General features: G+C 39.5%; 1 protein-coding gene across 30 annotated transcripts in view; it reads right to left on the bottom strand.

Moving 5' to 3' along the window:
• The window catches only part of LOC136850546 (CAP-Gly domain-containing linker protein 1-like), a 673,714-nt gene that overhangs the window by 17,420 nt on the left and 637,880 nt on the right, over nt 1–18,414 (bottom strand). For all 30 annotated transcript variants that reach the window (XR_010856646.1, XR_010856647.1, XM_067124161.1 and 27 more), the window contains one exon: nt 7,832–8,097. Coding sequence is in view for 28 of the 30 variants with exons in the window: in XM_067124161.1 (XP_066980262.1) it covers nt 7,832–8,097 (266 nt within the window). In the remaining 2 variants the exon portion in view is untranslated. The remainder of the gene's footprint in view (nt 1–7,831; nt 8,098–18,414) is intronic.

The following is an 18,414-nucleotide window of genomic DNA, read 5'->3' as shown; positions in this document are numbered from 1 at the left end:
CTGTTTGAAAATCTCGTGTAGCTTTTCAACTCACGTTGTTGTTTTAGGCGGAAGGTGGGAACACAGTCTAGTGTCTTGTGAGGACAGCACAACAGATTAATTGTCTCAGGAGGAAGCAGCCTCTTCAGTCTCAAATACAGCCTGATATATGGCGGGCTCAGTGTATATAAAAGTTATTGAAAACAATTTATTAAGTCAGTATATCAAGATGGCAGGGATATTCAAGATGAGGCAGATACGGTGTTTCCCTTTCAACTGGCATACGCAGATGAAATGATTTCGTTAGGGGCTGCACCATTTAATTTCATTCACTAAACGTAGAGGATGTATTTACTTAACGATTTCCAAAAACGGATCAACGCACGAATCTAATAAACTGCATGTCTGATTGCATTGGTATCAAGCTTCGCTTTCATAAGATTAAAGATAAAAAACTGTGCTTCGTTAATTTACACCTACATTCACATTCCAATACATTCGTCAAGAATCATATGATAAAGTAAGCCGAAAAATCACGATTAAGGGGGTCTTGATTTTATCAAACGATTAAAAAAACTGCACCTGAATAACATTTTACAATTATGAGTCGATTTTTTTTATCATGAAAAGTGGCATCTAAGCAATAATATAAACTTGACTGTGAGCTGACGACTACTAAAATGAAAGTTCACTTCTTACTTTTCTACACCGGCAGACAAATAAATTTAGGAAATACAATCCGTAAAAGCCTTTACTAGGCTCCCATAAATGCTAAGAGCTGGAAAAGAAGACCCAAATTGCAAAACAAATAAATAAAAAACGGCTATCATAATTGTCAATTAAAATTTATCTTAATTCGCCCACTGATCGAAAATGAGTCTATCCAGCTTCCGGCCAAACCCATACTTCGTTTATATTTGGTAAACAGCTTTTAGGAAGTAGGTGACAATACAAATTCTCACACAGAAAAAATCGTTGAACGGTATTAGGAAGAGAACTCTTTCATTAAAATAAACGAAGAAGTGGAAATGTAAAGTTTGTGTGCGTGGCTGTGATAAAAGTGATCACGTAACTAACTGAGGATGTGCTGGTCTCTGGCCTGAAAGACAGCGAAGTCGGCAATAGCCAGGTATATATGATTCTTCTGCACTGTTACATTGAGCTCATCTCCAGGGCACCACTCTGATATGGCATCAAGTACTCGTCCGAAAGCGACTTATTGCAACTTTTTTTTTATGGTAGTCCCATTCTGCAATCTCTACCTCAACATTTGTTTCTTGTGTTTTGATCACCTGTAAGAGTTCAGTTGCGAAATTCTGTTCCTTAACGTTAATTACAGTATATTGTTGAGAAATTTACTGAAAACTTGAGTAATACTAATAACAACGATAACAGTTATTTTTCAGCAGCAAGTATTACAACGTATCTTTAATGAACTTCGACCTCGAACAAATTATGACGTAACTAAAGTTTCACACCCACGCTGCCCGTCTGCGTACGAAAGAGAGAGAGAGAGAGAGAGAGGGTTGTGTGACTTACAACTTCCTCCGTCTGTCACACATTCAAACTGCTGAACGGCACTCTAAGATTCTGAAATGATTACAAAACACGCATCAGAGTCTGTCATTCTCAGCAGAGTATAAAGTCAGCGACAACCACAGGTGCGCTGTACCAAGGGTAGCGATGGCGAAACCCACTAACCGTATATGCAGTGAGACACTGTCCCAATAAAGGAAATAATGCCATGGACATAAGCAAGAGCCAATGGCCAGAATCTCGATAGAGGACGCGCCCTGCGTTTTATATCCCCAATAGTTCAACAATGCTATACACGAAACCCCCAATCCCTTAGTGTCCCGGTCCCCGACCCCTGCGTGCTTCCTCCCCAATAGCAAGCCTCTATACACAGATAGTCTCTTCCTGCTAAAGCATTAAGGGTCCCCGTAGCATATACACACCATACTGTGGCTTTCCGTGCAGTTCACCTAACGAGGTTTGTTATTTTTCACGGATTTATGATTTAATGAGACAAAAATACCTTGGTAGTTGAAAGAACTGCAAACTATTAGTTACCATAAAATGCCAGTTTTAAATCTGAATGTGACAAAAACAAAAAACCAGTATGAAGAATTCATGCTTCATAATGCTTTGCATCGTGAATAAGACAAAATGTAGTTAGAGAAGAGGTAACGAGTGCATTTTTTCAGCAGGGAATCAGATACCATGCTTGAGATCGTCAAACGAACTATGATGTCAGAATATTATTAACAAAATGATTTTAGACTACCCACAAAACAAAGTTTTCAAGTTATTTCTGGAAACTGGTTAAATTCAAATGCAACTGTAAGAGTTTTGCTGCTAATTGGATGAATGTTGAAACAGGTAAGTGCGACAGCTTTTCCAGACTCCTTGCGACTTGCTCAAGAAATACCCATTATTAACAGGCTCAGAGCTAAGAATAAATATAAAAAAAAACTTCTCGGCGAGAACTTGAAAGCCAAGTAAACAAACCTATGGAAATCTGTCACTACGCAAGAAAAAACTACTACGTGAGTACCTAGACACAAACAATGGGGGTTGCGAAGAGAAACCGGAGGTTGATAATAATGTCGGGGAGTATGAAGTGGAGGAACAGTTGAAGTTATGAGTACCCCACAAATGGCCTGAACTACCCATTTCCTGGTCACTCTGCTGGAATAAGGTTAAAATGACTTCGCGCTCTTTGGTGGCTAGTTTGAGTCTAACCCTCATAATACCTTCAAGTTTAACTTTTAAAATGTCCTCCATTCACTCTGACAAAGAACATTTCTTAACAAGGTGTCTCCCGACAGTTCATCCCAGTTTGACTGTCAGCACAGTTTTCAAGTATAAAAAAAAAACCAGTTGGCGCACGCACGTGTGCGCCAAGCATATCAACCGAGATTCATATTTCATTCTCTCTCTCTCTCTCTCTCTCTCTCTCGCTGGCAGAACAGATGCTATTCATTTAAGACTCGTCACGCTCGTTGTTTGGTGCTCCAACGGCAACTGACCCTGTTTTGAATTTGAAATTCTCTTCACTTGTTCTCATGCTTTGTGTCTAACACATACCAACAAGGGTGTCTGATGTGTTCGAACACGAATGACTGGGTCAGCTGGGGAGTAGAAACCATTCTCGTTTTGCTGCGAGGATCGTGTCCTCTTGATAATTCGCACAACGATGCCCATTCTTTGCGCAACAGGAAAACGAATGACGTTCGTGATCTCGCACGAGACCCATCCGTGACAGAGGAGTCGAACAAGATCGGTGTTTCAATGCACCCAAAGGAGCTGGTCAGGGATTCTGAGGGAAATTTAAATGGCGCATAACAACTAGCGTTCAAGTTTAGAATTGAGGGGGGCCTCGTTTTAACTTTCTCATCCCACGTCCCCCCCTTTCTGACGGCAACAGCCGTATAAATAGGTAAATTGTGCTCTCATCTCTCTCTCTCTCTCTCTTCTGCCCAACGAGGATTTCTCGTACAGGAAAAGGGCTAGGCCTCTCCTTGTAAGGAATCCATGGGCATAGCGCCCAAGGACAACATACCAGTTTGACAACCGCGAACTACTCGTTTCCTCTCTCTCTCTCTCTCTCTCTCTCTCTCTCTCTCTCTCTCTCTCTCTCTTTTATATGTTCTTGGCATTTAAGTATAAGGAAACCGTCACAATTTCTAAGAGGGTTTGATTTCACTTAAATACATCGTTAATTTATATTTGGAACTCGAAAGGTGTTTTTTGAAGTCCCTCACTCTCTACTAGATAAAAAATTAACAGGCCGTGGAATCCTGTTATGTGAGAATATTGCCCAGTTGCCTACGGGCATCCTGTTAACAGGCTGAATGAGGCGGCAGCAGTGTAGGCAAAGTTTGTTTCATGCCCGAACTATGCCTGGCATCACTGACTGGCATATCGACCCAGGGTTTTCAGCGCGTGCCAGGAAAAAATCGTTGATTAAAAATTGTTCCTGACAGACTAAAATTGGCAAGTGAACAAGGGTTTAAAACATTAAATTTACTGGAATGAGAAACTTAGATTTTTGTGGAGATTAAATTTTAAATATTTTACAATACTTATCTAACGAAAACCCACTACAATTTCTTGAGCGCTTGGTTTGGTTCAAGTCAATGATGATTTATATCGAGCTTGCAGATATGATAGTATGCTCATTGCTTTCTTAGATACAGTAAACTGGAGATTGGTAAAAATATACTTTTGACTAAGCCCAACAATCGTAGATACAAACAAGCATAATTTGGCATCCCGGAATTTAGATTTTTTTCCAAGTCCAATGTTTAAAATGTAAAGGCCACTTCATGGGGGATTTTTAATCTATGCCATGTTTTACCTAATATAATAAAATAAAAAATCTCATCGCAGGAAGTTTGAAAATGATTAAAGACAAAATCGATTGACAAGAATGTCTGTTTTCATAATTTTACTACCAACCGTTTATATGACCCACTTGAACATTTTGGAATACAGCATTTATTTAGGGGCGGAGAAGGTCCTGCGCCAAACTTTTTTTAAGGCACCGGAACAACAAAAATAGAATTACTGATTCCAGCCTTGACATTAATTTTGCATCTTCTAAACCCTCAGGTTTAAAATCCCACATAATGATTTCCAATAAATTATAAAAGAGTAGAAAATGAGCGGCGTTTTTAATCTGTTCAAGTCAGGTGCGTCCCTCAGAAGTGAATGGCCAAACAACCTGCCTGGCATCGCAATCAGTCAAACACATCTCTCGCTCGACAACTCCCTTCATGAAATGGTCTCCGTGGGGACGGTCAAGGACACTCGATGCCTCTCAGTGGGTTTTCGTTTTTTCCCCTCTTAAGACAAAAGACTATCAGGGATTCAGGCTGTGCCTTTATACCTGCCGTGGACTGTATTCTAATACATACCCGAATGGAATTTGGGTTGCCTTACTTGATGCTATGGTGGAAGATAATGAAGCCGAATGAATGAATGAATTTCAGAGGTAGAACGTTAACACTCAGACATCAGTTGTAATCATTTCTGTACAATGACATCAAGTAATAATGCGGTTCTAAATCTACAGTATTAGCAATAACATAAAAGTCAATATTTGTCATTCTGCACAATATGCTGATTGCTTTTCTAACCCCACAATTGGCATTGTAGTGATTTACAGAGACCTCACTGAAATAAATACCGCACAAAGCAAGCGGTTTTGTGTGTCCACTACGAAGGTTTAAGTTTTGCTCTAGCAAAATTAATTAGTTTATTTTGAACTTGAAACAATGTCCTCCTTTCTTTCGTGCTTTCTTTCACTCATCTGTACTACCAGTGATTTTAATGGCACATCTCATTCAAAATTCATTATAATTTCGGTTCTCAAGTTCCGAAGGCCAGCGACTTCCGACTTTTTATTCTATTCGAACTCTTTTCACAGAAGGCATTCTAGGCCGTGAAAGCCGCGTTTGTAATAGCCTTACTTGGCTTATTCCTAATGATGTTCGAGCATTCTGATTAACCTTTAATAACAATGAAAAAAAATAAAAGATACAGAATGTTTTAGAAGTGAGTCTTTTCCACTCCCGATAATTCTACCGTATAATCAACTTGCATTTACACAGGATGTCTTTCCTGATGTAACATAATAATAATAATAATAATAATAATAATAATAATAATAATAATAATAATAATAATAATAATAATATACGGAAAAAGCAATAGACTTCACCAAGTTGATGAGAACTTTAAAAATAACAAAGCAAGAAAAATTCCACTCAGAACAGACCCAGACTCCCTTTGAAAATGCTGCCCACTGTATCGGGGTCAGTGGAACCAGTATCCCGTCATCAGACTTTCATATAATCTTGACGTAAGAGACACCACTCTATAGGACATGGCGGATATTCGAACCTTTTCTGAATGCCCCATTGGGAAGGGGAGCCCAGGAGTACCAAGAGGGGAGTAAGTATTCTCTGTCAGGATGCTTCAACGTGCCCAAAATATAAATGACGCCAGAGGAAGGTTCCATCCAGGACCTTCGTCTGCTGGGGCTGACGTTGTGATAACAACGGGTTCAGAAAAAAACATTACGGTACAGTGTTTTTGGAAAGACTGATAATGGTACGTACTGTTAACGAGTGTTAAGAATAATGCAATTCTATACCACTATGCTGCCAGACCACGATTCTGCACCTGAGAATGGCGAGAAACAAAGTCGCTACGGACAAGAATCTCCTAGTACCTGAAAACCGTGTCTTCACTGATAACGTAAGCTCATGAACACACTGGTTATTCTTTCAAAGTAAATGACATTTGACTGACACATAACACATCCTAGTAATAGCACGGATTCGTAAACCATTTGTAAACATTCATTATGTTATACTATGGTGGCTATATCGCAACTTTGGCTTAGTGCTACTCTTGGGATCATTCGAAAGCAAAATAAGAGACGACACTTTAAAATCATATAATCGCCATTCACATCAAAACGTAAATAAATTTATACGCCTACAAACAAACACTTAAGTATTCACATTAAGTCTAAGCCACTTCTCGATCTTAACGACAGTTTAAACAAATATTTTACAAGATGGGAATATTCCACTGTAAACACTTTTCATCTTTTACGAACCCCATCTTGAACGTATAGGAAATGCTTCCGTGTATGGTTTTACTAAGAAAACTCCCTGGTACCTTAACACGAGGGAACTCAAGGTTAAAAAGGTTTCTCGGTCGCTGAAATAAAACCACAACAACCTTGGGTGTTAATCAGCATATAAATATATTCAGAAATCTTTGGTGAACGGTGAGGTAGAAAACCAATTACGTAGACCTTTACACAGACAATGAATTCCTACATATGATGCATTACAATACACGTGTTTGAACCGGCTTCAATTATTGTTCATAAATTTATTTTATCCTGAGTCGTTCAATCCGTATGAAGGTTATTTTATGAAAAACCTCCAAGAGAAATTTCTCGAATTTACAATAAGTAGGAACGGTGTGTGTGTGTGTGTGTGTGTGTGTGTGTGTGTGAGAGAGAGAACAAGTAAAATAGGCATGAACCAACTTCGAACACCTGACTGACTGGAGAATGAGGGCATCCCATACGAGCAAGACAGAGGAGAGGGCAGTTTTCACTTGCCATCCCTCTGCGCCGTTCTGCCGTTCTGCTTTTGGGGATGATGTCAGCAGGACGTTACAGGGAAACCGAGCTTTTACCTCTGACATTACCGAGGGGTCAGAAGGGCAAAAGAGGCGCCGTGTAAAATTAATTCTTCTAATTTCTGAAAGTCCTCGAGGTGAGGTGGAGCATTTCTATATAAGTGGTAATGATCGTCAGCATTCAACAACCACCAATAGCGGTGTTTACTGTTATGATTAAATCCGTTTGCTAATTTTTTACAATCTAGACAATATATCAAAATATCTCTTTTTAAAACAACAACAACAACAACAATAATAATAACGAAGAAATCGACAGTGGTGTAGATGCAAATATATATATTCATATATATATATATATATATATATATATATATATATATATATATATATATATATATATATATATATATATATATATATATATATATATATATATTTCGAGAACCTGCTCGCCTGAGAAGGAGACTCGAGCAGGTTCTCGAAAGCTCAAAGCTCACTTTTGTATATATATTTCTAAAATACATATAGTTACATCTACACCAATGTCGACGTGTTCACCATTTAATTGACACATGCTATCATGACATTTCTATGAATAATAATAATAATAATAATAATAATAATAATAATAATAATAATAATAATAGCCGAAGTACGAGACTCCACGAGATCGACTCACGTGATTGGTGAGATGGTGAATGAGGACGGTCAGAGCTTCGACTCTCCTCTCGACGAGGTCCTTCTCCGTCCGTGCCACCTTCAGCTCGGTCGCCCTCGCCGTCAGCTCGGCATCCAGGCGGCGTAGCTGTTCGGCGTGCGGCACCGGGTGCTGCTGCCGCTCCTGCTGCCCCGGGGCGCCTCCGTTGCCGCCGCCATGCCCGCCAAGGTGCGGCCCGCGCGGCCCCCCGCTTGTCGGTCCTCCTGGGCGCGCTGCCTTCACCGGGTCTGCAAAGGAAAGGAGTTTTTCAGTCCCATGAGAATTACACAAGTTTACGGAATATGTATGTATGTGTGTATGTGTGTGTATGTATATATGTATATATATATATATACATATATATATATATATATATATACACATATATATATATATATATATATATATATATATATATATATATATATATGTATATATATTATATATATATATATATATATATATATATATATATATATATATATATATATATATATATATATATATATATATATATATATATATATATATATATATATATATATATATATATATATATATATATATATATATACACACATATACATATACATACATACACACACACACATGGAATATACATACATACAAACAAAATATTCTACGCTAATGTAAATTACTACCCACGAGTCACATGAAACAACAGCTCGATTCAAAACATGGAGGTCAAGCTTCAGTAAATAATGGAACAAAATATTAATTTCCCGAACAACAAAATAATTCCCTGACTGCCACGTCTCACACACAGTATAAAAGCAATATATACAAAAACCTTCCAATCGTGACCGTCAATCTGTACAAAAACAAACACAACAGCGAGAATGATGTCAATAAGCAAACTGTGACGCAATGGGATAAACAAGCTTAGAGCTCTTGGCTTTGCGTCTCACTGCTCCCAAGGTCACGGGCAAAAAACGTCCCCCAAAACAAGAACCCATTAGAGAAAGGTCCTATAATATTTCAGCAAGTGTTTTTTCCGCCATGCTGTACGGAAGTACTTTACTTTATCAAATTATGCATGACGATGAATTTATTGATCTCCAGTATTTGAAATATTTCCTAAATTTTACAGAAAGTATCTTATGACTTAAGGAAACTTTCTGTAATTCATAAAGCTATAATTGATAAAGGCTAGTCATTCTTATCAACAAATAAACCGTAATGATATTGACAAAGTTGAACACACACACTCGAACTGAAGTCGACGAAAATCGCTGGTGCAATTTCTCAATTAGAAAGGTGATTCCACATTTTGGCTGTAGTGTCTCGTCACTTCTCATAACAACACGGAATGTGGTCCGTACCCTTCACTAATTCATATAACAAGAGACTCGACTTCCCGTATGCTAACCCTTTAACTGTATCCATCTTTACACGTTACTCTACTCTTTTGTACAACTAACAGGTATTTATCTCACTTCAGTTACTGATATTTAGCTTTTTATGTTTACCAATCGTGTTCTAGACAGAGCACCAGTAATAAAATAATTATGAGTTTTTAGGCTCCACTATGCAAAGAAAATTAACTTAAAATACGTCAAGTTTTTATCTTAATATGCGTGCGGCATACATACGCGTGCCAACAAGTGTGCAGTTTGGTTCTTTTGAATATCTATTTTATAATTTACTTACACATAAAATCAAGACATGGGCCAGACCATTCTTTGACTTGTTGCCATCTCTTTGAAGGTAAATTTGTGAGGCTTTGCTTTTTTTTTATACAAATCCCAGACACATCTCGAAAGACAACCAAACATAAAAACCAAATGTACTGAAACCTAATATCGTGCAAGTGAAGAATCACAAATGAAAGCCTACTAAAAGTCACTTGGTATTCAAGATCTCAAGTAGATTATCACTGGACGACGCCGATGGTTGTTTTTCTCCTCAGCAAAGAATGCTTGGCATTTCACCCGAGGGGCAAGGCGGGGACACAAAACGGTGTTCATGTTATTCCCACGGCAGTTAACGGCTACCTATGGCTCAGATAAATGGGTTTAAAAATCTTACAAAACGCTGGTAGAGAGAATTTTGTGCTCTACGAGGTTCATTTAGCAGGCTTATTTTCTTGTGTACACTTACGCTATATAGTGTGTGTGTGTGTGTGTGTGTGTGTGTGTGTGAACTTTTGCTCACCTTCCAGAAAATGAGTATCTTTTGTACCAATAAAAGAAAATATAATTGTATGGAAACAATAAGAAGAAACATATGCTGATATCATCTATTGCGGGAGATGATATACACAGGCCCTTAACAGAACTGTTAGCCAAAAATTGTGTTTAATCAGAATGAATCTGACTTTGTAGATTTTTAGTTTATTTACTCCCCTGAGAGCGAATCACATCAGCAGTACGAGATTTCTCGTCTTTACATGTGGATTTCATAAAAAAAATAACGTGTCCAAAATTATCTTCCTTGTTACAAATCACCGTTCTCCAGTGTACTCAGTGTTTTATACGAACACGCTCTGATACACATTAACCCACAATACTACTTCCGGTAACCCCTGGACCCACACACTGGGTGCCGTGGTCCTGGGGTAACCCTATCCGAAATACGGTCATGACGCGGCCTTCCATCCTCCCAAATGATCGGAAGAACTTCCTCTTCTCGAGTCTTCGACTTTAACAGCTTATTGTTCTAGAGATACGAAGCAGCGGACGTGGCTGGCGGGTGGGTGGGTGGGTGGGGGTTGGTGGGTGAGGGAGCAATTAACCAGAACAATGATTTACTCTATCTAAAATTGAAGACGTCACTGATCCACTGACATTCACGCCTGGAAGGTTGAAGACTGAGGGGAAAGTTCGAAACGACGAGTTCCAGTGGCTTTTACGAATAATGCATTGAACTTTAGCTGCGTTTGCATTATAACACAACTCCCAGGTAACAAGAGTAGCAAAAAGCATGTGGGGAGGCAGCAGACCTTAAGGGGTCCGGCTTCCAGAGAGCACATGTTTTCCCCTATGGCGAAGGAAAACCAGCCTCATTTCCTTTGTGCCCAAGGCAGGGGTTGCCTTGCCGAGGTCTCCCCAGCCCCCCCAACTCCATCAACATCCAAATCATCCCTCAGGGGGTACCACATGTTGAATGTTCACACACACATACAGACAGACACACACACACACAGGTTATAATGGCGGGAAATCTGCCGCAAGCTTTCGGGTTGCCTGTAGACCAGCTTTCGGCGGAAAAATTGAGAAAGATTTGCAACGGCTTCTAAAGCTTGAAGGAAAGCCATGGATATAATTATACCGCATGTCATTTGTCTTTTTTTAATATGAGATCATTAGTCGCAGCTTGAGCTCTCTTTCGTACATGTATGTCACTTAACTCCTTTAAGCCTGGCAATATAGACAAACTTAGAAAGTAAAACGGATTTCCAAATGGTATAATTATTACAAAACGCGGCGATATAAAACGGAACCGATAAGAGCCCCGCACAAAGAGATAATCTCGAGAGATAACGAAAGAAAGCGAAACACTCACGACACATTACCTCACAGCGACACTTGGGAAACAAACGACAGAGCGACACTTTCACAAGGCGTAGATCTTCGGTGATAACGCGTTTCCCACAGCCGCCTTCCGGAAAGTTTTACATTTTCTAGCGCTCGCAGGCCCCAATAAAGGAGAAACCTCTTCTTCTTATGCCAGCGTTTCCACACGTGGTGTCCCAATAGTAAAGAAGACGCTATTCATGGGACGAGACATGTCCCCTCATTAATTTAGGAGACTTAATTCGAAAAGAAAATTCGAGCTTGAATGACTGTTTTTTACAAGTTACTACCGAAGAAAAAATAGAGAAAGGAGTAGAGAACTGAGGAAAATTTAAAAGCCGAGAACATCTGCGTACAGATTCAGAAATCCGTGTCTGATAATGAGGAAAATTAAAAGCAAAAATCCACGACTGCAATACCAAATGATGGAATTCCTATGAAAGCATTTGCATCCCATCACGTATTCAAGCAACCTATATGGCAAGGAATGCCGGCTCAGGAATCCCAAGAAAAGTAGACCAAGTCGGATGTGCATGGAATTATGTAGTGCAGGTACCTTCTGTACTGTACCCAGTACAGAAAAGTTACCCTAGTTTGAAAAAACCAGTACAGGAAAGTTAAGCTAGTTGAAAAAACCGGTAAAAACCAGTACAGGAAAGTTAAGCTAGTTGAAAAACCCAGTACAGGAAAGTTAAGCTAGTTAAAAAAAATACATTTATCAAAAGCATTACTCAGCATCTTTCCTAAATATACGTTTACCTGTTACTTCAGTGTGTATTATATGCCTGAGTATGAATAATAACAATCACATACACACACACACAGTACTCAACTGTGACCGGGGAGAACTTGGCTTAACGGCAACCTGGGCACACGGAACTTCTTCCTAAGGGCACAGCTACGTCGTTGCCCGTTGTTTAATGCCCCGCCCCCACCGCCGCCGCCGCCGCCGCCGCCACCCAGCCACCCTTACACTCAGTCGCCGGTCTCCCCCCAAACCCATCTCTACCAACCACCCAAAACTTCCACTATTGTGGCGGTCACCTCCAACCAGACAATATCCCGTTAGATTTTCCTTTACGAGGAGCAAGAGCCAGTACACAATTCGAAATTACCAATTAATACAGTTAAATATCCCCCAGGCAATTGAAATTCAGTAACTCTCCAAAAGCCTCATGAAAAGGTGAAAACTTCCTGCGAAAAATAAAACTTTCGAGGAACAAAACTCAATTATTAAGAGCAGATCGGGACTTGCTGGAAATATATTACCGGGGCTGAAGTGACCTGAGGCTACTGAGAAAACAGTGAAACAGCGAAAGAAACTCCGAGATCCACTAGATTTTCTCCACCTGCAGCTCCTGAAATCTGCGCCAGCAGCAACGACGAGCGTTGTATCTCAATCGTGTGTACCAAATCCAGCGGTGCTCTAATTACAGGGGTTGAAACACTTGTTTAAATCCCCGGTACAATAAAAATACAAAATAGAAAATCTTGGTTTCTATTTAGCACAATCTTGCCGTGGGACTCTGACAAATTACCAAAACTATCAAAAGATGTTCAGCAGCAAAATAAAAGCAACCAATTCGTGCGCATAAAAACCTGAGTACTGATATTCTGGAAAGTAATCCTGCTTATCGTTAGTAATTCTTCACGCTGGTGTGTAGGGAAAAACCAGGAAAAGAGAAGGTCACCATCGCCGACAAGAAACCCCCGTTGCAAACCAGGTCCCCCGACAACATTAACGAGAAAAGAGAAAATCAAGAAGCCGTGAACTGCAGAGACTCAAGCAAAGTAATGAGCCTGGCTCGAAGTTGCCTTTCGGGGTTAATGCGAAGAAAATGTCAGACATGTTTCGTCACCACTTTATATAGATTCGGTTCCTCTTCGCGACTTTCCACACCCACTCCTCCTCTTCTTTTTCTTCTGCTTCTTCTTCTTCTTCTTCTATCTTACCCTCGACCAAACCCCTTCCACTCCCCGGGGACCCGTCGCGAACAGCCCACACACCCACACGCCAGGTCCAACGAATGCACCTCCTCATAAACACACGACATTAGTTGCAGTTGCATTTATCCCTAAGACGCAATTTCTGTAATCTGAAGGCCAGCTTCTTAATGGAAGATTTTTTTTTCTCTGTTGTCATAATATCTCTAAAAATTGTGCTTACGTATGCATGCATAAATGTGTGTGTGGGCTATGTGTGTATATATATATATATATATATATATATATATATATATATATATATATATATATATATACACACACACACACACACACACACACACACACACACACCCATACATCTATTCAGGGTGACAGAAGGCTTCCAAAATACTTGCAAATACCTAATTATCAATTCACAAAATCACAACAGAGGAAAGAAAAAACTGTCGAAAGTCTGGTGTTTCACAGAAACCTTGAAAGTTTCCGACAACCTAAAGGCAAGAAGAATACGACTGAAAAAGTTTCATAGACAGAGGAAGAATATCTGTTCTTTTGGTCTCCTTTCCAAATAAGGCAGACATCAGTCTCACGCCCCATTCCAAAATTATCAGGGTCCCATTCTTTGTTATCACATAAAAGCCACGAGCGACTCGCTCTCTCCTTCAATGACCTCTTTGCGGTTCGCCCTGTCTCAGTTTTTCACCTGAAATCAACTTTGGTCATTTGTCTTGATAAGAAAGCTGTTCGTTATTATTGCAGTACGAGTATATTATTCTACTCGATGGGCAAGAAATAATATTCGCTTTATAACATCTGCAACATTCGCTTTATAACATCTGCAACAACTCTAAAATCCAGGAAATTGGGTGATGAAACATCTATGAAGGCAAAATTAAAATCTGTCGGTGATTTTCTTCAAGGTACAGAAAATCTCTCGGTTCAGTAAATTCTTAATTAGTATATTACCTTGGGATTCAGATCATTAACTCGTATCCTCATTCTGAATAACAACATTAAAGTGATAGCGTATGTTCGCACGATCACACATACTGATTAGTACATTATTACATATCACGCACATGAAAACTGTTTATGCACAAATGACATATTAGTGTACAAGTTTGAAGGCTGTAAAGAGAATTATTCCCACCTAAAACATTGCCTCTAACTACCATCAAAACACTGTAAAATCCAGTTGGATTCCTCTGTTTCTTCCCAGCGTGTTTCCATTCTAAGAGGAGCATCCGAAGACTTATCAGCTAATCTTCCAAACCCTAGTTCTATTATCTCCTCTTCTCTTACGAAAGAACTTTATGCTAATGTATTCTCCTTCTGGGGTCAACCTTTGACTACGAGATTAAACAATCGTCCCAGAGGGACCGATAAGCTCAAGCAGAGGAGGTTTCCGTGTTAACACTCTTCACATTCCCGTCTGCTTGTTACACAAGACAGCAGAGGTTACGGGCCACAATGATATATTTTCGGCTTAAAAGGAAACAACAAGCCTAACCTTATAGGAAATCGCGTATGCGAACGAGAACAAGTCTTGACTTTGACTGCAAAAGAACTTAAACAAGTCTTGACTCAGATTGTAAAAAAAAACAAACGAATAAAAAAACTTGAACAAGTTTTGACTTACTGTAAAAAAAAAAAAACTTACTTGGAAGGAAAGCACCTCCAATATTTAAGTCCTGTCGCAATGTTTGCTAACTTTTCTAAACTACTGCTGCATCGGGACTAAAAGTTAAGAACCACGTCAGAGATTATAACTAGCAAAACTTTACTGTAAGCGCTAATGAATGAATGCGTCCAGACGTAAATTTCATGTAAAAAATTATTAGCATTCTTAATGAAATCAAAGGCGTCTTCATTCACTGATTTTCAGAGGAGTTATTAGAGGGGGTTTCTATGATTCTTAGAAAACTTTTGTGATAGCAAATCTAAAAGATCTTAACGTACAATCTTGCAGAGAGAGAGAGAGAGAGAGAGAGAGAGAGAGAGAGAGAGAGAGAGAGAGAGAGAGAGAGTTTCACTTCAAACAACACAACTGCCATTTACCACATCAGAGACACAGCCATCGGTGCAATTGACAGCTACAGAAAGAAAAGACAGTACAACTGAGAACTAAAAACACAGCATCGAAATCCGCAGTATCTGAGAACCACTTCAACCCTCTTGACTACCACCACCACCACCGCCGCCGCCGCCGCCTCACCAGGAGACGGCAGGGAGATCCAACGATCGTAAAATTCAACCTTGAGGACCATATACGCTTCACCCTCGCGCTTATGGCCGTATAGGCAGAACACAGAAAAAATAAGCAACTAAAAAAAGGTGCCTGCGTAGAGATGGATCGAGCATCGCCCCCCCCGCCCCCGCCATTCCCTTCCTCCCTCCCCACCACACACACACACACACACACACACACACACACACACAGCGCATTACTTGGTTCATCTCTTATTCTTTTTTTAATGGAATTCTTCCCCAGCAAATTGTTCTCTGAGAATATCACTTGTCATCACAAGTCAATTGTTTGGAACCAGCGACACGCCATGGTTAATCCATAATTAACTAGTTGTTTATCAGAAGGTTTTTATTGGATAATGACACGTTAATAGAAATTTTTTTTTTTTTGCAAATAATAAGATAAAAAATCTGTTTTGCCGTAACAAGACGCCATATAAATATTTGACCGTGAAAGCCAGCACGTTTCTTTGCCTGTAATTGACTTCCTAAGCTAAAGAGCGCGAGTGATGATGGAAGAAATACAAAGCAAACGGCAATTTTCAATTGCTTTCACTGCATTTCACTTCTATCCAAGTGATCATTCCACGCATTTCACACTCCGGGTAAGAATAACTGATGATGCATTTTAAGAGCGCAAACACGAACTCGCTTTTAGAGGACATTCAATGGAGATTTTTAATCATTCACATTTAGAAATTGTAAACAGAAAACGAAAAATAAGATTTGAGAATGAATTCTCTTCGAGTCTCACGTCAACAAAATGGATGTGGGTCAGAGAAAACCACCAGAAGACAAGGAGAGAGAGAGAGAGAGAGAGAGAGAGAGAGAGAGAGAGAGAGAGAGAGAGAGAGAGAGAGAACGGCGCCTATGAAAAGAAATCAACGACTGTGACGGACTTAAACCTCCGCCTTGCAAAAGTGCGCTTTCATGGAAGAGATATACGGGCGCTAACTGAAGCCCAAACAGTACCACATCGCACACAACCATAGCCTAGACGCTCTCCCTTATTATAGCAACTTGATGATGGAAGATTCCTTCAGACTTCGATCGGTCCACTAACCCATCTGCCCTAAAGTAGACATAGTAGGTAGTTAAAAGATCAGGAAGTCTGCTGCGAGAGACCTGAAAGACGTAAAACCTACGCGCCTATTAGCATTCAGCGTGTACTAAGACCGAGCATTAGTTGGACTGAATAAGGTACTCGCTATCCACGGGCACCAGCTCGCCATATCAGGAAGAACGTTTAGGTGAGAGAGAGAGAGAGAGAGAGAGAGAGAGAGAGAGAGAGAGAGAGAGAGAGAGAGAGAATACATCAGGAGTCATTTCTTTGACGACTAGACATACATGACAAATAAGAGAAATCAAGATGACCTATTCGTACTCATATATACAAGGCAAGGCAAAAGATTTGTCTATAAAACAACAAGGTACTTTTATACTGTCTCATGAGATCGGAGATTTTTTTTTTTAAATCTAAGATACACTAACTACCATGCAACATTACGATGTGTTTGTGGCAAAATTCCTCTTTGTTCAACATTAACCCAGCTATATACAATTAACAAACACACACACATACATACATACAAGGAGAGAGAGAGAGAGAGAGAGAGAGAGAGAATGTTCATGGAATACATACATACAGACATGCATACAAGGAGAGAGAGAGAGAGAGAGAGAGAGAGAGAGAGAGAGAGAGAGAGAGAGAGAGAATGTTCATGGAATTAACTTGACAGGAAAATCAAACGGTAGATTTTCATAACATAGGCTAAAGGTTAACTTACCACCGGGCGCAGTTATCACTTTTTCTTAAGAGACTGTAATTGAGTTATATTTTTTCGATAAATTAATCTTATTTATCAGCTGTATTTTTTTTATTACCCAAGAGGCCGGAATACATGGAATTTTTCTACTAATATTCTAACTTCTGCATCCCTTGAAATTCCATGACAGCACACGTTCAGTGCCATAACTTTCCAGTCGTTTGTCTTGGAAATTATCTTAAGACTTTAGTACAGGGCTTAACCCCTTCTCAAATGCCAATTTTATTCATGTGTCAAACTGTACAGTAATTTACGGTTAATAATGAGCTTAGGTCAAATAGTAATTTTCACGGCACTTCGAGGCCAAGATTTGTTACTGGTATTCAAATACTATCGAGAGTCAAAACCGCACTTTGTTTTATTCAAGGTTATTTAAGCAGAAGTAATGCACAAAAAAATTAATATGGACCATCAACAAATGAAATGAACGCGATAAAATCAAATATCAAAGAGGAAATATACCGAAAAGCACTCCAAATAAGAAGTCAGAATGCAAATGCAAATAAAAATAAAATATTACCGAGGACGAGCAACGAAACACTTGCTCTAAACCGCGGGAAAAAGATTGAAGCGAGCGATTAGCAGTCGTCAGACTTGCTGGCGACAAAAGAAGCTGGCAGGTTTTTCCAGCAGAGGTCACCATCCCTCCCTCCTTCCAGACATAGCCTCCAGGAAGGAACTCTTGGGAAAGGCTTGCACTTCGCCTTGATAAAATGAGCGCACAGCAACGCATCGATTAAGTCCCTAAAAGAAAGCGTTCAATTTTTTTTTTTTGCAATTCATCGATGAGACTTTCTTCAGACAGCACGAAATGCACCATGATTTCTCTAATGATTTAAAGAAGGCACCAAAGACGACGGTTAAAAAGTAGGTTAAAGAGAAATCTTCAAGAACTTGAGACAGCCTTTTCCATTGATGGTAACGAATTACAAAGCAACTTTGAAAACTTAAAACGTGCTGATAGCACTGTGGATTGAACAGGAGTCAAGCTAATGAGTAGGAGAGAGAG

The sequence above is a fragment of the Macrobrachium rosenbergii genome, chromosome 22 (assembly GCF_040412425.1).
Source record: "Macrobrachium rosenbergii isolate ZJJX-2024 chromosome 22, ASM4041242v1, whole genome shotgun sequence".
Taxonomy (NCBI): domain Eukaryota; kingdom Metazoa; phylum Arthropoda; class Malacostraca; order Decapoda; family Palaemonidae; genus Macrobrachium; species Macrobrachium rosenbergii.
The sequence above is the reverse complement of the archived record's forward strand: the minus strand, read 5'-3'. Positions and strand labels throughout refer to the sequence as shown.